The sequence below is a fragment of the Vanessa atalanta genome, chromosome 14 (assembly GCF_905147765.1).
Source record: "Vanessa atalanta chromosome 14, ilVanAtal1.2, whole genome shotgun sequence".
Taxonomy (NCBI): domain Eukaryota; kingdom Metazoa; phylum Arthropoda; class Insecta; order Lepidoptera; family Nymphalidae; genus Vanessa; species Vanessa atalanta.
Genome location: NC_061884.1, coordinates 8,313,765 through 8,340,165, shown reverse-complemented (window position 1 = coordinate 8,340,165; position 26,401 = coordinate 8,313,765). Strand labels below are relative to the sequence as shown.

Genomic DNA, 26,401 nt, shown 5'->3' with positions numbered 1-26,401 from the left:
TCATCAGTGTAAGAATTAAGCAAGAGTTCAATTCATCTGGACGTTGAATAGAGCATTCAATCTACAAGAACAATTTGCCGGTTGTTGGTCAGCAATTTGTGACAATCAAGCCGTCTTACGGTCATCCTCCCATGCTAGTAACTGTGATATCATCTCATGAATGAACTATGATGTAATGGATTAAAGATATTTAGTCGTCATGGACGTGTGATTATTGTACCTTGGTTAGATTTTCGCTTGTTGGATTTTTTTATTCAGAATCTGGTTATAATAACCTTGCTAGTGCTATATTGTTTTGTTAAAAATAATCATGTCATAACATGGTCGCTATATTTGACTTAACATTTTTTTTGGAAATGTGTTCTGTACCTTATTTTAAGGGTAGTCTACAAGGTTTTATTTTCGACGCGTATGTTTTTTTGTTGTTCAGTAAATCATCAAGATTTGTTAGGCTTAGCTAAATAAGATATATCTATCACATTATAAACTGTATAGTTTATAGTGTGATAGATATAAACTGATATATATTCTTCATAGTAAAATTGTAAGATATCAGTATCGTGTATTATATGAATTGTAAGGAGCAAATATTGATCATAATTGAGCTTGTGTAAAGTTAAAAATATCGCCATGGCAGAACCAGTAATAAATGCAAAATATCTCAAAAATATAGAATGTTTGATGTGCTCAAGTGAAGTGAAAACACTCTTACGGCCCTTTGTAGGCCTAAAAATAGATTCAATTTAATTATGTTCCCTTTATGAAATGATCAAAGCAGTTCATGTTTCCGTGACATAAGGACAAACAGAATGTAAGCGAGTGGTGATCCTTTTAGGCTTTAGTCGTCACAAGCTTTCATCTAATTAGAATGTGACATACGTACACATAATCACATAAGCTTCTAATTTGTTCGACAAAGTATCAATTAAATTAGCTTCATTAGATGATTATACACGTCATATTTTTACGTGGCAGTATGTCATGTCATATAATACGTTGATGAAAGTTTAGTATAAAACTCTCGATCATGAAGTGCCACTTCAAACAATAAAGATCTTTCAGCCTTCAACTTTACTGTCTTTGTAAGTGTTTATTGGCACATATTCGCTTCATTACAAGTAATATGCCAGCGAGGTCAAAGTTAAAATGCATACATTCAAACCTTGCGCTTTATTTAACACACACAAACACTTCTTTTTGCTTTACTGAGAAACGCTTACAGTTATGCTTGACCCATTTGAGTCTATAGGTGTGTTAATAAAAAGCACACATTGAGAATTTCTAATTGACCGATATTTCAGTCTTAAGGGATACGTTTGGAATCGAATTTTCTAGAACTTTTTTATTAGTTGTATACATCAGCTTTTGTTAAGGGACAAACCTTGCAATTTGCACTTTTCCACTTGCAAGTTCCACTTCACGGATCTAGTTTAATGGTACAAAAACATTTTTTGCTGATGGTTTAACTTTAAGTATGACTGATAATGCATGTAACGGACATGACCTGTTTAATTTTAATTATTTATTTTATTGGTCGATGTGGATAATCTAATCATATTTTTTCACACATATAAACAATCTATTTAAAACAATAATAATTTTAATAAAGTAAGTTATTTTGGTTATATTAAATATCTTTAAGCTTATTTATTTGATGGATCCCGCAGTTTTATTATACGAAATCAATGTTGGATGTATTCATCCAAGGTCGAACGTTTGTTTGACGAAATACAGCAATGATGTTCATTTTTGAAGGTTGCCATGTTCAGCCCGTAATTGATTAAACAAATGATTGTATTAGTCTATATATTTTTAAAAAGAAGGTTTAATTAAGCAACGTTAAACTTATTGATATTAATCACAACTGTTGTATATTTTATTTGCAAAGCAACCAGTTATATGATTTGACATTGGTATATATTTTCAGTTAAAAGCACAAATTTTCAAACCCCAAAATTCCAGGATGCTGTGAAGAATCCGGACGTTTTCATTAACTTACCTTAAAAAAACAGGAAAAATGTATTGTCCTGGGAACAAAGAACGGTGGCAATTGATTATGTAAATGTACGGTAATTGTCTAACCAATTGACAAGTGACGTAAATTCCTCTCTGAACGCTATCAATTACATTTTTTGGACTTTGTCTTTGACAATCTTAATTAGAAAATGTTAAAACGGCTTCGTTTGCCTAGTAGTTATTTATAAGGCTACATATATCGACATGCTATTTTCAAGTTCAGGTTAGAGTCAATGGAGTCATTTTTTTAAGAAATTCTCAGTTGTAGCCCGGAGTTTGGGAGTTGGCAATGCATCTTCGTGATAAAAGTATCGTCTGAACTGTCTTTGGTAGTGGCGGATTACCATCCCGTTGGATTGTGAGGGTTATTGAATAAAGAGTGCACTAATATTTGTGCACACACTTGTTTAATGTAATTTCTCCTGGGCAGATAGATAAGTCTTTGAATTTGACTGCAATAGCTGAAAATCGTCAAGAGAATAAAATATACGTCACATATTCTATTATAAGATATAATCATCTTACTTTTCGTTGAAAGCTGTTCAGTCGTATCTGTCACTATGTACGTGAGTTAAGGTATAACTAACATACAAACTTTACGTTTACATTATATATAAATTGGAGTCTAATAGGTATAAGATAAACTTCAATCTCTCATCACTCCCAAAATATCACTCCAAAGTTTTGTTAATATGAATTGTGAAATATGTTAAAATGTAAACACGAAACACATACTGTATTTAATAGCAGCGTGAGTTATACTTTATTTTAAAATAAGTTTGACGAAGGAAGCAGTGATTCATAATGGTTAAAACATTTCGAAAAGCAGTGTATGAATTAGTATTGCGGAGAAATTCTTCGCCTTGTAAATAATTCATATTGTGCTAATACACGAACGCTTGCAATGTCTTAGTATCTTTCGTTCAGTTTTAGTCCCCATAAATTTAATGGTTCGATGATTATAAGGTTTCTTACTTATTACGAACCCTTACAACTTTCATCACGTCCGGCCATTAGCCGTTGTTTGGTTAGTGTAACCAAAAACTCCAATTCTTTTGCGCTGTCTCGTTTTTAAGTTTAATACGAAATGCTATAACGCTAGCTAGCTAGCTAATACCTTTAGATATTGTTTGGGATTGATTCGATAAAAAATAATTTGTCTCCTTTCTTCCGGTTGTTTAATTAATTATGTTTGTAAGATATATATCAGTGTTTAACTAAACACTCGCTAAACATCTTGCATAAGGAAGACCGTTTATGTTTATAGTCTATATTATCATATAGACTTTCAGACATATTTGGATAGACAATTTGATTCCTTGATCTTATATGTATACAAAAATGGATATCTGATTGAGATTAATATTCTTCGACAGCGTTTGACCGATAACGACGAAAGAAAAAAAAGTGTATTTTTTCACTGAGGAGTTTTATTATTCTACCCAATTTTTTGTAACTCACCGCTAAATGTCTCTGCAGCAAATAAACTTCAGTACCATGACTATTGGTATATAGGTATACAGAGTTAGTATAACATCTGCCGGCTTTTCTCAGCAAACTAGAAATGTTTTTTTTTGTTATATTTTTCATCTTATAGTCATATGTGTGTTATTTACTATATTGCATTTTTACGTTACTAAAATCGAACGAATCAACGACTCATAAAAAGCGAATACATATTACGATACTTCATAACTACACTAGTGTTAAAGTGAACAATAACAATGTAAATATAATAGTCACAATCACAATATTATATCTATTGTTATTTGTAATCCGATACTCGACAGATAACCACGACCACAGTTTCCAATTGATAACATATTGAATCGAATGAGTCTCGTTAATACTCGGCTTCCTTCGGGTTATTTAAAAATTTTTTACAAACACGTTTCAGAAAATATTATGTGTACATTGTGTAATTTCTATAATAGAACACATGCGTGAGGTCTTATAGTTGAACAAACTTTTGTTCTATGATATTAATGAACGAGTTATATTGACCTAAATATACGGATAGCGTCATCGCACTACAGACGCGAAGCGTTCTTCATAGGGCGTGGTCATTACTCGATGCATTAAACTTGATTTCAATGCGATTAATAACAATTTCTGCTTTAAGAAAATAACGACTTTTGTCACTGATGTTACATTGCCGGCATACTATTATGGATTAGTCTAGATAGTAATCGAGAGTATTATAATATACAACTTCTATACATAACCGTTATAATTTTTACATTGCTTGAGAATATCAGGAAGTTGTTTTTCATAAAAAAGGGTTCTATTTTGATCAGTTACACAGAAAAGTAGAGATATACGATTCAGCATATAATGATTAGCATAATAATACATAACATGCAAGTCGGGATCGTTTAACGTAGTGCATGTGTCGATATAAAACCGGTCAGACGCTCAAACGACAAACACAGCCGGCCTTCGCCACATTGCGGAGAGCCGACAACGCCCGCTGACGTCACCGCGCTTATGTCATACCAATAACATCAGCGTACTAAACAAACCTGCAGATCTCTGCCCTTTGGGAGAAACATGCGATCAATTACAAAGGTATTATATAATCTTATAAAAACCTTTGATGTGGCTGCCAACATGAAACTAGCTCTTTTACACATTCACGCTTCAATTGTAAGCACGATTTTCTTAGAAGTGAGGATGATTCGTTCTGCACGAATAGTTCGTAAAGTAATAACAGAAATAAAAGCAGGTAAAAGTGTAGTATGGGAAACATAAAATGTTTTATAGTTTTGAATACTACGTCTAATATTTTTAAATCTCTAAAGTTAATATTACGTTAAAAACCAAAGAAATGAAAAGGTCTAGGAAACGATTTCAAATGCCAAGCGCCACTGATATAAACTAACGCAAGGTATGTAGTTGGCAACTAATGAAATTCATCCTGCCGAGTAGAGTTCAGTGCCGACACCCACGTACGGTCTCATTGACTTCTATCTCACCCGCCCGGTATGAGACTGCAGCCATAATAATGACGACTGATCTATTATAATGACTGACATGGCGATCTTCTTTTATAAAAATATATAAATGTGACTTAAATGGAACATTTACTATATAATTCATCTGAATTAATTTGACCAAAGCAATTGTAAATTTTTTAGCTTTATAGACTGCAGAGAATTTTCATGTAATACAATATTTATCGTTCAATATAATATTATGAAGAAGCAGATCACCGAAGTTTACAAATCGTATCAATACTATTGAGTATTTAAATGACTCAACCACCCGTTTGGTTAAACCAACCGAATAGCACGAACATTCTGGGGAGGGTTAGGGAGCGTTTCTCCGTATAAAGCCTGCCAAATCCATTTTCCTGCAGTGTTATGTGATATATTGCGCTGATCACAAATAAACAAAATAAATGCAAGCTAATGATGATGATGGTATTCAAACAAATAATACTTTCAAGGTTATTTTTATTTAAATAACATGACTCAATTATTATTAAAACCATAAACAAAGAAAGAGTAATTGGCCTCTTTTCATCCAATCTCATCGAGAGCAAAGTACCTACGCGAATTTAAAAATAAAATCGTCGGGTTTATACGTGAAAATCATCAACCAAAATAAATCGGGAAATAGATCCGTTTGATAAGTGCCAATAGAAAGTATTATCACGTGTAAAAACAATAAAGAAATTGCTCATTTATGACTACATTTTTAAATTTGATAAAATAATACAATAAAAATATTTATAAAATCAATTGACTCTAATTCTTTGTTTAATTAATAGCCTATATAAAGGTTTTATATTATATTATTATTTTTTTAAGAAAGTTGTAACGAAAGATTTCTATTTGGAGGTGGCAATGTTGACCGGATATCCCCTTTGTTTCTGTGAAGCATCACGTTTTCGATCGTCACGTTCCGTTTGTGTATATTTGAACAAGCATCAGCTATTTATGTCGGAGATTTGTATGAACATTTTCGATTGTACCTCATGAATTTATTAAAAACTAAAATATACTTATTCTATAAAATTAGCACTTTGATTATTTTCCAAGATTAAAAAGTAAATATAAAGGAACACCAATAGTCATTAGAATAAATGTTTTACTTTGCATAATAGTCTTTGGTCGTACATACTGTTGATTCCGTTGTACACTATGTCTAAAGTAAACTTATACAAATGGATTAAAATGACTCTCTATCTTTTACTAACATCACACACAAGAAAGAGATAGTATTTTAACTCCGGTTAAATAAGTTTATTTAAAGAATCGACACCAATGTTTGCGTCTGTGGATCAAATAATGGAATTGATTGATAACAGTTTCTTTTTTCCATTTGAAGTGCTGGTGACAAACAATCCGGTATTCAAAATTGCTTTCTTTTTAGTACCTGTATAAATAAAATAAGATTTTGAGCTCGAGTTATTTTAAAGAGATACGATGTAAGTTTGTGGTAGTCGACGGGCAAGGCTCGGGCGCGATCTATATTTGGGTTAATGGATTCGTCCGTGCTCCGCAACCAACATGGGAAGTACCTGTTAGTTCGTCCGCTAATTCGTTCCAACCTCGGTTAGATTGTTTAGACCTTTGCTACTTATATTGTATGGTTTGTACATTCGTATCGTAAATGCTAGTCTGACATAGTGTACAATATCTGTTTAGGAATTGGCGTAAACTTTGCTATTTTTCACAATGTTCTACAAAACTTCTGAGCTACTTGCTAACACGATAAATAAGTCTCATGATACATTTAATTCTCTAGATCTAGTCTAGAGTTCTTTAAAAATACTTTATTTGCTAGTTTTAATAAAACGTCTTATGTTAGATTTATATTTTTAATGGTTCATTTTTATAATTTTTAATTATGTCTAAATTTAATTTGATTATGGTTTTATTTTATTATCAAGATCCGTTAATAGTCAAGTAGAACTTCACTAGTGGGAGCTAATGACTATATTTAGCGCGTGCTGATGTCAACATTCGTTGGTATCTGGAAATCGTGCTTCGCTTTACTTCATTTAATCACTTTACGAATATTTTATTAACGTGGGAATAATTTTGGGGGAATATTTCGCGAATGTGTTAAAATTTTAATAATTTGTATTTCGAAATTTGCTTTGCGTGTCTGACTTTCGTTTTTAACATGTGTTTTCGTGCATGTGATCCTCTCAATAAGTTTCACGTTTTCAATTTTTTTTTTAATTTAGAAAAAATGTTTTATTTTTATCAATGTACAACTAATGAGAAACCGATGACAGACATTGTACAATATCTTTCGAGCTCGGCCATAGAATAGGAATAAAAGTCGAAGGTTGATTACAAAAACAAACAAAACAAAGATCGGAGTGCGGTTAAAATGCAGAAGCGGTAAGGCTGTTAGTGGCAGGCACGCGGCGTACTGTGACGAACCGTAAATAACTAGGCTCTGCATCCGCAGGAACAGTTAGTCTATATTGTTTATTAAAAATACACTTTAACACAAAGCAGTAAGGACCGTAATAAGGGTATGACTTGTTAATAGGGTACCGTGATTAAAATCGCATAGCTTCCCGCGGTTTTGAATGAACGGTACAAAATGCACATAGTAATGACGCGTTATTGTTTTTGAAATGGTTAGTAAGCAGAGAGATGTGCGTGAGTACGAGTCGCTCGGCCATCATTAACATTTCCTATTCATATTATCTATGTACGTAATTATGACAATATTTTGCTTTTATTATTATTTTAGCTTTTAGAACGTTTTATGAGTGTAAAATACATTTTTTTTGTTACGCAAAGTTATATTAATGTCTTTATTTCCAACCACACACAAAATTAAACCTTTACGTGATATTAATAAGGATCTAATAATACTAAGATGCATATAAAACAAGTTAACAGCCTGCGTTAAATTTGCTATCTATAAATAGAAGTGAAGATGCCAATACAACTGACCTCATAAGTTATTTTAGACAACAGGAAATATTGCGTTGACTCGGGCAATAAAATGAATGAGCTACCTACATATACTTCGATTATGGTTTCAGAACTGTGTCATATTGTTTTTTCACATAATTAAAATTGACTTTTCTAATCAACGCAACTAAATTATTGTTATTAGTCTCCCTTAACTCATATGTGATATCGATTTTAATAATATTTTGATTATGATTTCAATTACGTCTGTTAGTATATTTGTAGTTTGCAGTACATAAAAAAGGGTTTTACTTAAGGGGGTAAGGGGTGGTTGTAGTTTCGCTAATGACCCCCCACGAATGAATAGAAAGATATGGATTAACTAGAAAATAGACAGAGGTTATACTTTGTTATAATAAAATAAAAAGAAATGATATTCTATTGATTAAACCCACCTGTATAATAAACCTGTGAGTAAAGTCATGTTGCTGAACTATTTCTACGTTGCAGACGGGATATCCGTTTTCCTTACCGGAATACACCGTAGACTTCCAAGTAGTTGCCATGAGATAATAAATATTTATACAATTTTAAACTTTACCATCATAAGCATTGGTTATTAAAATCGCTTACATATTTTTACCTGTCGTGTATGCGGCATAGCGATTAGCGACAGAGGAAACTATATTTTGTCCCCTCCTTGATTGCATGACGTCTAGTGGTTCGGTTGATGCGATAAGTATGGGGGAAGTTACGGTAACTGAAAGGCCTCGAGTGTTTAACGACTGCGGTAAACATCATTGATGTTTACTTCGTTTATTCGTGTTAGGTTATATTTGAAGAAAATTTCTTAAGAAAACTGATTTCTATGTGATTATGTTAAGGTGAACCAGTTGCTTTGATTGAACGAATACAAGCATTACATTTTTTCATAAATAAATATTTATGTGGTGTCCTGTCCGAAATTTTATGCCTCCGAAACTTACTTGTTCATTGCTTAGTCTTTGAACATTGTATAATTGTAAAAATAGTTATTGGAAGGATGATAGTGGATAACGAGTATAAATTTAAGCTTTTAAAGTGTAAATTATCAAGTGTTAAATTCGTATGAATGTTCAATATTACATGCATAGCTCTGAAGCATCTTGTAATTTATAATTAAATTTAATGTTAACTCTAAACTTTGTGTTTTTTTTTTATCACTACTCGGTCATGTGGCTTTAAGGATATCTGTATACATGAAATGGCCGAAGGGCACGCACTACGCCTACATGGTGGCTTTTTATTGTAGCCTATGGTGTACCGCCGCCATGTCTGCCTCCCGCGGGTCAACGTCCTCGCTTGTCTATTGGCTACGCTCGCTTTGTCAAACATTAGTTCCTTGAAACGAAGACAAATGACTTAATAGTTTATTAACTAGTATAACTTTATGTTCGTGTCAGTGCATCACTTACATTGGCTTTTATAAAGTCTATAAAAATGATTATATTTTTTATTTATTTATTTATGTACCAACAGAGTATACAGAAAATTATATAAATGAAAAATGTGTACAAAGGGATAACTTATCTCTAACAAGAGATCTCTTCCAGAAACCTTGAATCTAGTGGAGATTATTTGTAATACATATTTATGGTGTAGGTACAATATCAATTAGTTTTATATTATAAAATTCAAGTAGACTTAACGATAAATGAATATATTTTTTCTTATGAAATACCAAACAAGTTATATAATATGTCGATTTTATTGACATTAATAACGATAAAATGATTCATTCCAAAGATTCATTATTATTTATAGATTTGTATCTCCATAGCAAAGTGAGCTAGACAAGAAACCGGTTTTAAGATAATGAGTATTAAAAATGACTAATATTATAGTATAACGTCATTGTGTAGAGTTAAATTAAGGTTTAGATTCGAAGACAAAAAAACACAGCAAAAAACACATTTTAATAACTATTGCAAACAAATCGTTTAAAAATATAGTCAATGATTAGCGACTATATTAAGAAAAGTCTTATAGCGGTATATCCTTAGTTTAATTTTTTTTATATTCTTGTCAACGTAATATAAAAGCTTATGTTTAAAAGAGTTTTAAGCGATAATTTTTCCTGACGCGTGGATTGTGTAAAGTGTATAGTGATGTAATATTAACATGAAATACACTGGCGTGTCTTAGATATTGTCGATTTCTCACGAGACAACTTTTTATTGTTCATTGTCCTTTATTATTTACGCCTGTCAGTTGGTTCTGAAGTTTGCTTGAACCTTTTATACAATCTTAATTTTAAAGTTACTTGGAATAAGTACATAACGTACTTATTTGCTCCGGGTACCTAAATATATTATTTTTATTATTCAATTTTTATTAACAGAGCACTTTAAGCTTTGTGACGTACATACAGACGTGAAATGATATTGAAAGTGAGGTTATGAGTAAATAATTTGACAGGAACCTCAAGTAAAATTTTCGAACGCTGTAAATATTATTTACTATGACAAATTGTATATCTTACAGTCTGAACGAGGGAAATACATATATAACTACTGGCAATTAAGTTGGGATTCCTAATACGGTCTTGGTTTATATAACATATGTAGCGTCACGCTTAGGATATACGGTATTATCTAGTTCTACGTATTCGTAATACTATACCTTTGACCTCTTATTCAAGGACGTGTGGTCAGACGCCTTTATTTTATGTCATAAAAAAGAACAAACTGTTTGCTGGTATATGTCTGAAGTTTGTATGCCGTTCACTATTCAGAACAGCTTTTGAAATGATCGCTAACAATCAATACAATGCCTTTATGATAATCACCGCTCCTCAAGTTTAAACATTGTCCAACCGTCATTGTGTTCCAAATGTCTTGTCAATCTAAAATAATAAAAATCTTTTAATGTTCTTAAATGAATGCGTTATCGATATTTTTTTATTACTCTAAATTGACTCTCGGTTACTACATCTAAGTACTATGCTATTGACTGACATGCCACGTATAGGCTTGATAGTTTGGAAAAACAGATCTTAAAAAATAGAGAATTGCTTTGCCCAGCTGTCGACACTTATGTATTTACATTTATCATTTTATGTTTGATGAAATTACTGCTGGTAAAAGATTGCTTTTCCCTTGAAAATTTAAAAAGTTACTTTACTACAGACAGTTTTATAAATTAGATATTGAAAAAGAGTAACTACTGAGTTTCTTGCCAGTTCCGGACCCGGTGGTAGCTTTACTTTAAATAGTTTGTTAAATGACGATTCAAAAGTGCTTATAAAAGCCTACTTGAATAAAGTATATTTTGATTTGATTTGATTTGATTGTCATTCTACCAGGAAATAAAAATATAAAGTCACATAGAATTTAATGTAATTAAAAAAATTGAAATAATACACCAAAGACACTAATCGGAGGAGATTCTATTGTGCAAAAAAAGCTTATCAGTTGGCTAAAATAATTCGAGCACGATGAAATAGTTTGATATACAATAACAATATCAATAATGCGTATTATGACGAAACTAGAATTAAAACAGTTTGCACGTATGAGCTCAGGCGCTGAGAGGCCGAGTCTATTGAGGGCAGTTGGTAGACTCACCATCAATTAACTCAGTCTTTCTAAATTAATTCAATGTTGAAAAGACTAGCCGAATGTAACGTGTGTGTATACTTATATGTATGTATAGGTAATTTATAAGGATTTCGTTTCGCCATAGTCGCAGTACATTGATTTATATAACAAAGATGTCATTGTTTTATTGTTGTTTGTGATTTGTCCGAATTTAGTATTTTCGATCTTTAATTGAAATCATACAATTTATAAGTTTACATTATTATAATCACGTTTTTAATAATAAAAACTAAAACAAAATAACGATGTAGAAGAATTAAAAAAAAACGGAAAAAAATATATAATTTTTGTTTTCTAAGTTTCCTTGAATTTGATTTATATAGAACGAGTATTTGCGTATAAATTACGTAAATTACCAAGTATTGGCGTATAACATTGTAAAATAGACGAGTCGCTAATTTAAGACATTTTATGAACATATAATTGGATTTCATACTTACTTATTTTTTATTACATTACATAAAGTAAACTCAAAAGGAATCCGATTAGGCGTGTCGATAGCGCTCTAGAATGGATATCTAATCTTATCGTTTAATGACGTCACGGTAAATAATAAAATTTTCTAGTACAATGCAACTCGACGGGACCGGAGTACATTGTGAAAATAAACATGTAATACATACGAAAATAATTTGTGAAGTAAATCTAGTTTACCGTTAATTTTGTAAACTAAAAGCATTAACACCGTAACTACACATGTGTTTTGTTTCTTTAACGCGTTTGTTAATACTTAAGCAACGTATTCAAGGTGAAATCTGTTTTGTAATCAATATTTGTTGACAATGAGTTCATTTAAACAGTTTAAAAAAAATTATCTGTCTGTTATGAAATGCACAAATTCATTTTTTTCCTTAAGACAGTGATTTGTGACGAAATTTTTTTAAATTGAAACCACAAAAAAATCAATTTTAGTCTTAATGTTCTGGTTACAAACATTAATACGTTATCTGCGTCAATCTGATAACTTTATGTAATGATTATGAGTGCATTTAAAAAAAAGTATTTCAAATCAAATTATATATATTATTACTGGAAAAAATGTTTTGCTCTAATTAACTGTCCAAATTAACAGAGATTATTTAATAATATATACGAAGGAGACTGATCGTTTTATTTATAAGTAAAATTTCTCAAGAGCTTGTAAAATAAAATAGGAGAATTTAACACGAATATTTTTCTTTCTAGATATTTGAGCGTGGCGCGGTGAGGTGCAGTAGGTCGCGATGACGACCGACATCTCGGTGTCCCGTTGGGACCCGTCCATCGGCCACGGCCAGGAGATCATCGACGAGATCGAGTACGATGGCGGCAACTCCTCCTCAAGGCTTTTCGAACGATCGCGCATCAAAGCGCTTGCAGGTAAAAACACATTTCTCATTTAAATAATCCTTAATATTTTTTCAAGCAATTTGAAGCGTACCGCCACCGGAATTTAACATAATTTAGAATTAATTATAAAAACATCGCAAAACCACAAAAATAAAGATGAAAAGATATTTACTTAAATATGCTGTTAATATTGTATAATTTATTCATGAAGTTCGGCGTTTGTTCGGCAAATATAGTTTACATGTATGATGCACCCACAGACAATTTAGGTACATTAAATCGTTGTGTTGCCATAAATACAGATACATAAAAAACAGAAGTGACATAACACGAATTTGTTTTAAAAAAAAACTGGATCTGGTTACTAATCTTTGCGTGAGGCTTGTTGTAAAATTCACACAAAAAATGAGCTTTTTGTTACAAACTCCAACAAACCGCCTTTTTATGTTTATTATTATTTTTGCACTTTGCTAGTGAACGACTCATCGTATACTACTGAAATAATTTCGTATGATACTAAAATAATTTTTAAATCACGTTCTCAGTAGGTACGTAACTAGTTTTTAGTTTGCCGCTAAACATCAGCAAAAAAAAATCGGTTTCAATTATTTTTTATTTAATGAATACTGATACAAATTGGGTTCTATGTGATTTAACACTTTTGTCGAGTCACTAAAAACAATTCTAAATTCCAACTAGCTCGAAAAATAGAATGAACTAAAGTTAGATCTTTGTCTGAGATTTGGCGTGCCACACTAATTCTATTGTGACCGGTCGTGAACCTTTGGGATAAACGTTCAATACATTTCTATTTTGTATCATAATATTATGTAACATTAACCTAAATTAATGAATATGTAGCAGTTATAATAATGTTTATAATTTATAGTTCTGCGCTCAACTTATAAGTAAGTGTAACGATAGGTATCCTCAGCGATAAGAACATCTATATAGCCGATAATAATTCGGACCCAGTAATGTAGGTAAACGATAAAACGCTTGAGCATATACTTTAGTTTGTTTGATGAAGTACATTAAAATATGATTATTTAAGGTATGATTTGTCGAAGGCTTAAAGAAATCAGACCGAGTTACGGAGTACATGACGTTAAAATATATTTGTTATACATGATAATGGGAAAACGACGTTGAATTATAATTATACTCGCCTATACATGCTTATCATGACATTGCAATAACCACGGTTTCCGTTTTCCCTACAATGAAGGGATTATTAACAATTGGCACATCATTCGTAAATAGTTTCATCTTCAAAACTCGAACTATTCAGTAGTTTTATCTGTAACTCATACAGTTATCTGATACGGTCATAGCGTAGATACATTTGGTGTATAACATCGACTAGTGATCACGATGAAATGTCTGTGACTAACCGACTTATACCATGATACTTCGATATAATTTGTAACGAGGAATCAAAAGTGTATTCAAATTTAAAGACGTGAATTTAAATCGTGAAATAAAATAATATTCAGAACAAGATTAGTTCATTAAACCTAACCGAGTGTTGTCGACATCTGGAACGTGCGTATCGAATATCCTTGTCCAGTGACCAGTTGAATTTTGTCGCTCTAATTCTTCCCGTTCTTTCGTCGAACGCCTCAGTCAATCGGTGTTGCTGATATGACATCGACGGAGTGTTATGATCTCATAAGACGTGGAGTCGATATTGAAGTGCCCGGCTTGGAACTTTACTACGACAAAGTTGTGTGCGAGCTCAGAGGTTGGTAACATGTGATCGTAGTTGCAAAGGGTAGTGCAGTGACTTTTTTCTTATTTTTTTTAAATTAAGAATTATGTTCGCGTTTAATTCGTCAAGTGTATTTTGTGTGTGTGTTAGCGGCAATCATAAGGAAAATAATTACTATTAAATTTTATGTAATAAATCCAGTTAAAATTATTGACTATTGTTTTGCTAAAATGAGTTATTTAACAGATTTGAATTTAATGTTATGTGTTAATATAAGAAAAAAATATTACGTAATCTGCGTTAAATTAATTTATATAATCTAATAATATCGACTTTCACAAATTAGAGTATTGACGCACTTTTGAATAACCTCGGTTTCCGCTCTAAAGCGTATGGCAATACGATCTGCTTCTCGTGTTACCTGTATTATTTACTGATGCCGATATCTAAGCACTATGACTTATTGCAATGGATCAGCCTCACGAGGGCGGACGGTCCAGGACCAAGTCGCGGCGGGTGCCTCGCCCCGGTCGCCCCCACTGGCGGCTTATGTGTTAACAATCATTGTTTTCTTAATACTTGTCCGTACATATGAAATGATCGTCTATTATGTATATTTCTATTTCAACATCGAAGGTCTTGTAGTTTTTATCAAATCACTGGCGTAAATTTTAATTTGAAACGAAAGTGATAATCTTAATGTATTCTCGACAAAGTTAATTGTACTAAAAAATAAAATGTTATCTTGAAATGTATCAAACTCCGTGCAATTATGAAATAGACGTGTAATTTATTATAAAATATTTTATTATTTCAGACGAACGAGAAAGTGTACAAAAGAAAACTTTCCAAAAATGGGTGAATTCACACCTGGTGCGTGTGGGGTGCCGCATCAATGATCTTAACGTGGACATGAGAGACGGCAAGATGCTTATCAAGCTGCTGGAAGTACTTTCCGGAGAGAGATTGGTTAGTATATTAAGTAGTGATTTTCCTTTTTACTGCTACACATTTCCCCTACATGAAGTGAAGTGGGAAGTGGGTATGTGGGAGACGCCGGTGTCCAGGACGCCTAGTGCGCCCTAGTACACCGGAATTGCCACTAAAAAACCAGCGGGACCCTCTCCGTCTCTTCGGGGGGCGTCACGGGGTTGCTTTCGCATGCTTCCGTGACGCCCCGACATATTTACTTACTTATCTGCACTAACAAATAATGGTTATCCATATTCTATACTCAAATAATATCAGGATCTTATCCGACAATAGCCAGTGTATTTGCTTTTATACAACCCATTTATTTGAGGAAATTGAAAGCGCGTGGGATTCAACATATACATTTCTGCGTCAGGAATGTTTGTCAAAAACTTTACGTACATTGCACACATAATAAACGATGAAGTTTTACTCTCATCGCTCTTGTAGTTTCACTAATGAGTAATCACTGGTCAATTAGAATAACGCCAAGCACTAATGCCTTATAATATAATAATAAGCCAGTTGAGAATACTAAAGTCAAATCGGTGTAGAATAATGTAATTACATTTTCATGTGGTTTCGAGGAACATTTATTATACATATCTATGCAGAGATAAACAATGTAATTAATATTGTGTAACAGACCACGACTTATTTCTTTACAGCCTCGACCAACAAAAGGCAAAATGCGTATACATTGCCTCGAGAACGTTGACAAAGCCTTACAATTCCTGCGCGAGCAACGCGTGCATCTCGAGAACATGGGCTCGCATGATATCGTCGACGGTAACGCCAGACTCAACCTGGGTCTCATCTGGACTATCATCCTCCGTTTCCAGGTTTGTTGATATTGTGGATTTATCGAATGTAAACTTTTGAATCTACATCCCATAACGGTGAAGTTACGGCGGAGCGCGGGACTAAATATGATAGTTAAGTTATTTATAAAAAAGTAGTTTTAGACTTAATTTGATTTGTAAAATACTTCAATCTAAAATCTACTCCTTATTTATATTATTTGTATTAAATATTTTGTGTTAATAAATCTCATTATGTAATGAGATATGACATTATGATATGAGTTTTCATTTACTTCTATCATTTCAGATTCAAGATATTACTATTGAAGAAACAGATAATAAAGAGACAAAGTCCGCTAAGGACGCATTGCTATTGTGGTGTCAAATGAAAACTGCCGGCTACAACAACGTGAATGTACGCAACTTCACGACATCCTGGCGCGACGGGTTGGCGTTCAACGCCATCATACATAAACATAGACCGGATCTCATACAGTTTGAGAAATTACACAGAAGCAATCATATTCATAATCTAAACAATGCTTTCAATGTGGCCGAGGAGAAACTCGGTCTTACCAAATTGTTGGATGCTGAAGGTTAGTTGAGATGCTCCTTGATGCCAATTTAAATTAACGTTTATTTTTATTTTGTTGAGTCTTTTTCTAATAATTTTTTGGAAATTCTCAGTACTAGCCAATTGGGTTATATTTATATTTGAACTCTTACGGCTTCACTCTCCGGTCGAATTGCCGTCCCACCGGTCAGTGGCTAGTATTGTTACTGTCCTTTATACGTTGGAAGGAGCGTCATCATTAGTTTTCTTACAGCATAGAAGCTCATGTCACTTTCCCTAATACAGTAATTTTGCATTATTTTCATTTATGCGTAGAGACATTTCGTGACACCTTAGCGAAAGGCACAAGTAAATCATTGTTTCTCGTGTATATGATATGTTCGTCACGGCCTAGTCGTTATTGGAAAACTATTCTAGTCTCAACTAAATCTAGAACAAAACAAATTAGTGCCGGCAGTTTTGATTTAGCGTTATGGATTTCGTTTTACTTGATTTCATATCTCAACTAATTTAAATGTTACAACAACAGCTTTAAGCTATCATCCAAAAAATAGTTATTTTTATATGTATATTATTGTATATATTTTTTTAAATGTTTACAAATATGGACATATCTGATCGGTGGAACAAGTAATAAAAACATTGGATTTGAAGATCGTAAGATCCATTATTATTTATCTGATAGTCAAGTAACTATTGAGTTACATACTATTATATCTTAAGCAATAAAACTAGCGTCCATTAGGATATGTGTTTCGTCTTAAATAATCAAGTTCTTGATTGGGGAGTATGTCAAAAATTTTAATTATATTCTCATTTTACAGATATCGCAGTTGAGCATCCAGATGAGAGATCGATCATCACATATGTGGTCACATACTATCATTACTTCAGCAAGATGAAGCAAGAGACAGTTCAGGGTAAGAGGATCGGCAAAGTGGTCGGTATCGCTATGGAGAACGAGAAAATGATGCAGGAGTACGAGTCACTCACCAGGTAATTGATCAACACTTTCTTCACATGTTTCTTATCTATCTTTGGTAATTGATAAGTGTTCTGATTCACTGATATCACAAAGTTTCGTTACAGTCTTAAAACAGCCAGAAAAGTCAACAACATTATTATAATTTAACCAATGTAAAGCATATTAGCTCATTTTAAATGTTACTATTTTTATAATATCTTGTATTTTTATTGAATCTCGTCTTGTTTCAGCGATCTTCTCCAATGGATCGAGCGCACAATCGAAGCTCTGGGTGACAGAACTTTCGCTAACTCGTTGGAGGGAGTGCGTCAACAGCTCATACAGTTCGCTAACTACCGCACCGTTGAAAAACCTCCTAAGTATGATAATTTATTTATTTATTGAGGACTATCAGCAGTCACTACACTTACACACGTAATAATAAAACCATATTTAGACTTAATATAAAGTGTGCGACTTTTTAAGACAGTCACAACATGCATTTTAAGGTATACTATACATATATGAATGTATATTTTTTACTCAACTATACTGTAACCATATTACTAAAACACTTAAAGTTAAGCCCTAACTACATTTCGAAAATAAAACAATATTGTAATTATTTCATCAATATGTGTAATTTAAGCAGTTATGTAATTTATTTGATATGTATATTATATGTATATTGCTATTTTTTCAGATTCGTTGAGAAAGGTAACCTGGAAGTCTTGCTATTCACGCTGCAATCTCGCATGCGTGCTGCTAACCAGAAGCCCTACACGCCTCGTGAGGGTCGCATGATCCACGATATCAACCGTGCCTGGGAGCGCCTCGAGAAAGCCGAGCACGAGCGGGAGTTGGCTTTGAGGGAGGAGCTTATTAGGCAGGAGAAACTGGAACAGCTTGCTGCCAGGTGAGTTTGATATTATTATATTTGTATTATTATCTTAAATATGGAAAATAGTTTAGACTATGTTTAAAACAACTACAATTACAAAAGTCATGATTTAAGAAATTGTTTACGATATATTATCATTGTTCTCCTTGACTAAGTTTTGAATTGCACTTTAGTAACATTTTTATTTACTTTTAGATTCAACCGTAAAGCTCAGATGCGTGAGACTTGGCTCTCCGAAAACCAGAGGCTCGTCAGTCAAGACAACTTCGGCTTCGATCTCGCTGCCGTGGAGGCGGCCGCTAAGAAACATGAGGCTATTGAAACTGACATCTTCGCTTACGAGGAGCGAGTGCAGGCTGTGGTGGCCGTATGCTCCGAGTTACAGGCTGAGCGGTGAGTGGGGAAGATTTTGATTTCATTTCAGTTTGTTATTAAAAAGAAATTTAATAAAATTTAAATAGTATACATAATTTCATTAATTCATTTGAAGATTAAGTTCCCTATAGTTTTTAATTTGAATATCAATTTCAGACAACGTGTCTAAGCACATAGGCACTGTATGGATCGACACATCATACACAGAAGTCTGTCAAAGCAGTTTCTTTAAAAAACTCTGAATTTAAATTCTGACCGAAATGTATACGAGTAAATGACACAAGTTTTTCGACATAAATGAATACTCTTCGGCGCAGGTACCACGACATGGAGCGCGTGTGCGCGCGGCGCGACAACGTGCTGCGCCTGTGGGCCTACCTGCTGGAGCTGCTGCGCGCGCGCCGCGCCCGCCTCGAGCTGTCGCTGCAGCTGCAGCAGAACTTCCAGGTGCGGTACTCGCCTCGCGAGTCTGTAAACGTGACCCTGAAACGTATCTCAATATTGTATGGATGTGAACTTGCACATATTTATTCATTTTGTACTTGACAGGAAATGCTCTACATTTTGGACTCCATGGAGGAAATCAAAATGCGTCTGCTGACGGACGACTACGGTAAACATCTGATGGGTGTCGAAGATTTGCTTCAAAAGCATGCTCTCGTCGAGGCCGATATCAACGTACTCGGGGAGCGCGTTAAGGTTATTATCGTATATTATTATATAAAAGCAAATTATTTACTTGACACGCTTACTTGGAAAGTTTGTTTATAGTACGTATACGTTTTAGTGAAAACAATACAATGAATAAAATTATAGTTATTACTAAAATATAGAAATATAACTAAATAAATTTATAACACAGCAATAATCGTTCAATCTTCCTTAACACACGTGAACAATTCATGATGTCATCTGCAGGTGGTAGTGGGACAGTCACAACGGTTCCTGGAGCAGGAAGAGGGCGGTTATCGGCCCTGCGACCCCGCCATCACCGTGGAGCGCATCCAGCAGCTCGAGAACGCTTACGCCGAGCTCGTCCATCTCGCCGTCGAGCGCAGGTATTTGTTGTTCAGATTATTGTCTTCAAATGATGATTTAAATCTGTCTTATGTTAGTCTCTGAAACATTAAAAGTTATGCATAAACTTTAGCTACCATGAGAACTTGACTATTTTAAAATATAACAATATATCAGAAATAAATGTTATTTCTTGTATTATATATTTTATATACTTAATAGTTTTTGCACTGCTTGTTTCAATAATCAAATAAATATATTAATGTAATATTTTACCTACTAGAAAGCGCCTCGAAGATAGCCGCAAACTATGGCAGTTCTACTGGGATATGGCCGATGAAGAGAACTGGATCAAGGAGAAGGAACAGATCGTGTCGGTTGACGACATCGGCCATGATCTTACTACAGGTTGGTTAAGAAGTAGATTCTGTGTAAATTATATAAAAAATATCAAAGATTTTCTGTCAAATCAAAACAAACTTCAAAGTTTTAAACAAAAGGTTAAAAATAATTACTTATTAATGTGACATTATTCGAATACGCAAGGATGATGAACATTACAACATAGATACTTTGGAAAACATATTATTTCATATTTTTTCGCACCTCCATCATATAAATGGATTGAGTTTTAAATGAATGCTAACGTAAATAATCCGTTGTGTCGCAGTGTACCTGTTGATCTCGAAGCACAAGGCGCTGGAGGCGGACGTGCTCGCGCACGAGCCGCAGCTCATGAGCGTCGCGGCCGTCGGAGACGAGCTCATCTCGCAGGGACACTTCGGTGCCGACAGGATACAGGTGGGTAAACAAACTCACATGTAGTGACTACTGAACGTTAATATGCGACTCATGTAAGAGGTTCTTTACGTACATATATATATATATATATATATGTATTAAAAATATGTTTTATTTGTGTCCGCAAATGAAATGAAAAAAAAAAACCTTAAAAATATCAATTGAAATGTTTTTTTCAGGAACGTCTCCGTGACATTCTATCCCAGTGGAACCATCTTCTCGACGTGGTGTCTCTCCGAAAGAACAGACTCGATGCGGCGGTGCGCTATCACCAGCTATTCGCGGACGCGGATGACATCGACAACTGGATGTTGGACACACTAAGGTATGCTTAAAAATATTATTTTATGTTTTAATTGTATGATGTTGTTTTCGATCAAATAAGTTTTATATACTTAATCAATTTTGATTGTATCGTTACAGACTTGTATCATCAGAGGATACCGGTGTGGACGAGGCGCAAGTGCAAAGCTTGCTGAAGAAGCACAAGGATGTCACCGACGAACTCAAGCACTACGCTAATGTCATACAGCAGCTCAAACAACAGGTAAAATTAAAATAATGCAGTAAGGTTTGCGATTGAACTCATTATTGAAAGAGGACGATATATATTTAATACGACACAATAAGTTAATATTGATAATACGCTGACACAGGCGAGCGAGCTGAGCCCCGAGGACGCCAACAGCGGCGAGGTGCGCGAGCGGCTGGCCGCCATCGACGCGCGCCACGGGGAGCTGGCCGAGCTGGCGCGCCTGCGCAAGCAGCGCCTGCTCGACGCGCTGTCGCTGTGCAAGCTGCTGGCCGAGGCCGACGCCGCCGACCAGTGGATCGCGGAGAAGGACCGCATGCTCGACACCATGCTGCCGCCCAAGGACATCGACGACGTCGAGATCATGAAGCACCGGTGAGGCCGCCGACGTGTGCTCGCCGTTGGAATATAAATATGATATTGTTATTTAAACAATCTAAATGCTTTGACTCATTAAAGCATATCTATTAAGAATTACTTCTTTAAAAAATAAAATATCGATGTATTCTCTCCTTAAATGAGCAGTGCTAATTGATTTTCGTTTGTGCTTCAGCTACGACGGTTTCGATAAGGAAATGAACGCGAACGCGTCTCGCGTGGCCGTCGTGAACCAACTGGCGCGACAGCTCATTCACGTGGAGCACCCGCAGGCGCCCGCCATCCAGGAACGGCAGGCCGCGCTCAACCAGGCCTGGAGCTCGCTCCGGGAGAAGGTACTCACTGAACTTGTACAATAAAATCAGCAATATACATTATATAATTTAAAAAAAAGCATTGTGTTGTCAAAAGGTATTTTTTATCAATTTGTTATCGGATATTGTAATAAAAAAATGTTTTAGGCGGAAGGAAAGAAAGACGACCTTAAATCAGCTCAAGGCGTCCAGACATTCTATATCGAATGCCGAGAGACCGTGTCGTGGATCGAAGACAAGAAGCGAATCCTTCAACAGACCGACAACCTGGAAATGGATCTCAATGGTGAGTTTTAATTGATATTTCTTTTTAATTTTTATAAGCTTACGATGTAAATCCCTATTTATATCGTTAAGTGTCTATCTTGCGATATCAAGTTAATCCACGGGTTATTTGATGTAAACGAATATTGTAATTTTTTTTGATTCACACTATTGACAATGCATTTTCTTACTATTTTATTTCTATTCCTTAAGGTGTGATGACATTACAACGTCGCCTGTCCGGCATGGAGCGCGACTTGGCCGCCATCCAGGCGCGCATCACGTCGCTGGAGAACGAGGCTAGCGCCATCGAAGACGAACATCCCGACGAAGCGCGGCTCATCCGAGACCGCATACACACCATCACGGACAACTGGGACCAGCTCACGCAGATGGTTAATCTTTGTATAAATAACTAAAAGCCTTTTCGTAGGACACTCTTCGTTTACATGTATGACGACAGCGTGATAGAATCTATCACCGCCTGCAAAGTACCGAAACCCTATCTCTATTGATACCCTATTGATAGCAAGACTAACATTATATTTGTCACAGCCACTGGTAATATTATAAAAAAGAAACTTCTATATAAGTAAAAATAAAAGCTACCGCCTAAATTCCCTGCGGTATTACTTACATGATATACGTTGAATAAATTGATCCGTTGAAACATATTTTTACTTTTTTGACACTATAGCTCAAAGAGCGCGACGCAAAGTTGGAAGAGGCTGGCGATTTACATCGGTTCTTACGCTCCGTCGACCACTTCCAGGCTTGGCTCACCAAAACCCAGACCGATGTCGCTTCCGAAGGTAAAGTCTTAGATTATGTACTACATTTTTTGGGATTAATGTGCAGTTATTATAAATACTATTATTAAATCTTTCAATCAAATTGTTCGAATTTATGAAATACTTTATTCTGATGTCAGATATACCCGGAAGCCTCCCAGAAGCAGAAAAGTTGTTATCTCAGCACCAGACTATCAAGGAAGAAATCGATAACTATAAGGATGAATATGCTAAGATGATGGAATATGGAGAAAAGATTACTGCTGTGAGCTCAATTTCCTATACATATTTGTATGCATATATGTTTATTTGATGATAAAAATATTTGTTTTCTTTCCTTGAGCAGGAGCCTTCGACCCAAGACGACCCGCAGTACATGTTCCTGCGCGAGCGTTTGAAGGCGCTGCGAGAGGGCTGGGCTGAGCTGCAGCAGATGTGGGAGAACAGACAACAGCTGCTGACACAGAGCCTCGAGCTTCAGCTGCTGCAGCGAGATGCGCGCCAAGCGGAGGTGTTGCTGGCGCACCAGGAGCACAGGTCAGAGGATAAGATACAAATATTTTCATATATTCGTGTATTGTGTGATATGGTCTAAACATATATAATTAAAAAATATTTTATTTTTATTTAACTAACAGATTAGCCAAGGCTGAACCACCTGCGAATCTAGAACAGGCCGAAAACACCATCAAGGAACATGAAGCTTTCCTTACTACTATGGAAGCCAATGATGATAAAATCAACTCTGTTGTTCAATTCGCTAACCGCCTCGTCGAAGAACGACACTTTGATGCTGATAAAATCCAACGTAAGGCTGAGAGTATACGGGCAAGACGAGACTCCAATCGTGATAAGGCACTACAGCAGATGGAAAAACTGCAGGATCAATTACAGCTTCACCAATTCCTTCAAGATTGTGATGAACTCGGAGAGTGGGTACAAGAAAAGAATGTAACAGCTCAAGACGACACCTACCGCTCAGCCAAGACTATTCACTCGAAATGGACTCGCCATCAAGCATTCGAAGCGGAAATCGCAGCCAACAAGGAACGTCTATTTGCGGTACAGAACGCGGCTGAGGAACTTATGAAACAAAAGCCAGAATTCGTAGAAGTTATTTCTCCTAAGATGCATGAACTTCAAGATCAATTTGAAAACCTCCAAACAACGACTAAAGAAAAGGGTGAGCGTCTATTTGACGCAAACCGTGAGGTTCTCCTTCACCAGACTTGTGACGACATTGATTCATGGATGAATGAGCTCGAGAAACAAATCGAAAACACAGACACTGGCACTGATCTGGCATCTGTCAATATTCTTATGCAGAAGCAACAGATGATCGAGACTCAGATGGCGGTAAAGGCTAAGCAGGTTACCGAACTCGAAACTCAAGCGGAATACCTGCAAAAAACCGTTCCTGATAAGATGGAGGAGATTAAGGAAAAGAAAAAGTCTGTGGAGCAACGTTTCGAGCAGCTCAAAGCACCCCTATTGGATCGCCAACGACACCTTGCGAAGAAGAAGGAGGCATTCCAATTCCGCCGAGATGTAGAGGATGAGAAGCTATGGATACACGAAAAAATGCCTCTGGCAACCAGCACCGATTACGGAAATTCATTATTTAATGTCCAGATGCTTCAAAAGAAGAACCAATCATTAAAGACGGAGACCGATAACCACGAGCCAAGAATATTGACAGTTATTTCCAACGGGCAGAAGTTGATTGACGAGGGACACGAGGATGCGCCCGAATTCAAAAACCTTATTGAAGAACTCACTGCGAGGTGGCGAGAACTTAAGGGTAAGTTTAGTTCATTTGTAAGCATATTTACCATGACACGTAAAAAAATGGTCACTTAAGGGTTTAATAAATCAATAGCACAAACCCATTTTATAAGACGAGTATTTATATTATAAAAAAAACGTGTTTACGCTGTTTATTGTTGAGGAGATTTTTCTGGAGCTAATCCAGGTTGTAGAATCAAGTCATGCTTAACATTAAATTGCTTTGTCGTCTGTACAGAACCAATGTGTAAAGTTTCATCTCCATAGGGTAAGAGGAAGACGTTCTAATTCATCTTGCAAGATTTGACCTTATCCACAAACATGGATAACTAAATAAAAGCTTGTAAAAAGTAACATTTTTTTATTTATTAGATGCCATCGATCAACGTAAGGACAACCTGGCCCAATGGGAGAAGGCTCAGCAATATCTATTCGATGCGAATGAAGCTGAAGCGTGGATGAGTGAACAAGAACTTTATATGATGGTGGAGGATCGTGGCAAGGATGAGATCTCCGCACAGAACTTGATGAAGAAACACGAGATTCTGGAGCAGGCAGTAGATGATTACGCACAGACTATCAGGCAGTTAGGAGAGACTGTTCGTCAACTGACCAGTGAAGAACATCCTTTGAGGTTAGTGTAAAACTGAAGTATCTTAAGTAGTAGTAATCGCATAATATAAGATATTATTATTACATAGTATAAAACTAAGTCGCTTACCGCTGTCGGTCCCTGTGTATGATTAGATCTTTAAAACTACACAACGGATTTTGATACGTTATTTTAACAGATACATAGATTGATTATAGAGGAAAGTTTATAAGTATAATATATGCACGACATAGTATAGAAACACTGATAATTGTAGTGGTTTCGAAAGTGATGTCGTAACTAAAAACACAGTTTTTTGCAAACGCTGGCTGAACCCTACAACATATTTCAAAATAATGTACTACAGTATTGTACACCTTAAAAAGTTCTTCAAAAAAGTTCGCCATGGTATATGTTTATCTCTTAGGGATAACCCACTATAACCATTTTTTATCCTTTACTTTTTATGAGAAATAATAGCTTATTTTAAGCAATACAGCATTAATTCTTATCCAATTAAGTACATTGTGCATTTAATATAGATGAATGTGGCCCTTTACAGCATGTAATTGAAATTAATATTTTCGAAGATATTACAGATTTTAAACGGTTTGTATTGTCTAATGACAAAAAAGATGTGAATGTTGTAAGACATTCTGTAGTATATTTAGTATCACCATTACACCTGTGCGAATCCAGGACTGGTCGCTAGTGTTGTATAAAAAAAAAGAAAAAAGAACTATGTAATATCAATGAAAA

At 34.9% G+C, this 26,401-nt stretch overlaps 1 protein-coding gene across 10 annotated transcripts in view; it reads left to right on the top strand.

Moving 5' to 3' along the window:
- LOC125068609 (spectrin beta chain) overlaps positions 1-26,401 on the top strand; it is a 50,790-nt gene that overhangs the window by 12,861 nt on the left and 11,528 nt on the right. For 9 of the 10 annotated variants that reach the window (XR_007119785.1, XM_047677823.1, XM_047677825.1 and 6 more), the window contains exons 2-25: positions 12,725-12,898; positions 15,397-15,548; positions 16,220-16,393; positions 16,662-16,950; positions 17,753-17,924; positions 18,144-18,272; positions 18,596-18,808; positions 18,989-19,186; positions 19,486-19,615; positions 19,718-19,867; positions 20,087-20,226; positions 20,469-20,593; positions 20,856-20,986; positions 21,166-21,311; positions 21,410-21,533; positions 21,643-21,893; positions 22,072-22,231; positions 22,358-22,496; positions 22,688-22,869; positions 23,172-23,286; positions 23,406-23,530; positions 23,612-23,802; positions 23,904-25,066; positions 25,423-25,684. Coding sequence is in view for 9 of the 10 variants with exons in the window: in XM_047677823.1 (XP_047533779.1) it covers positions 12,763-12,898; positions 15,397-15,548; positions 16,220-16,393; positions 16,662-16,950; positions 17,753-17,924; positions 18,144-18,272; positions 18,596-18,808; positions 18,989-19,186; positions 19,486-19,615; positions 19,718-19,867; positions 20,087-20,226; positions 20,469-20,593; positions 20,856-20,986; positions 21,166-21,311; positions 21,410-21,533; positions 21,643-21,893; positions 22,072-22,231; positions 22,358-22,496; positions 22,688-22,869; positions 23,172-23,286; positions 23,406-23,530; positions 23,612-23,802; positions 23,904-25,066; positions 25,423-25,684 (4,997 nt within the window). In the remaining variant the exon portion in view is untranslated. Of the gene's footprint in view, positions 1-12,724; positions 12,899-14,497; positions 14,613-15,396; positions 15,549-16,219; positions 16,394-16,661; positions 16,951-17,752; positions 17,925-18,143; positions 18,273-18,595; positions 18,809-18,988; positions 19,187-19,485; positions 19,616-19,717; positions 19,868-20,086; positions 20,227-20,468; positions 20,594-20,855; positions 20,987-21,165; positions 21,312-21,409; positions 21,534-21,642; positions 21,894-22,071; positions 22,232-22,357; positions 22,497-22,687; positions 22,870-23,171; positions 23,287-23,405; positions 23,531-23,611; positions 23,803-23,903; positions 25,067-25,422; positions 25,685-26,401 lie in introns of those variants that run through there. The other variant, XM_047677822.1, reaches the window with a different exon arrangement.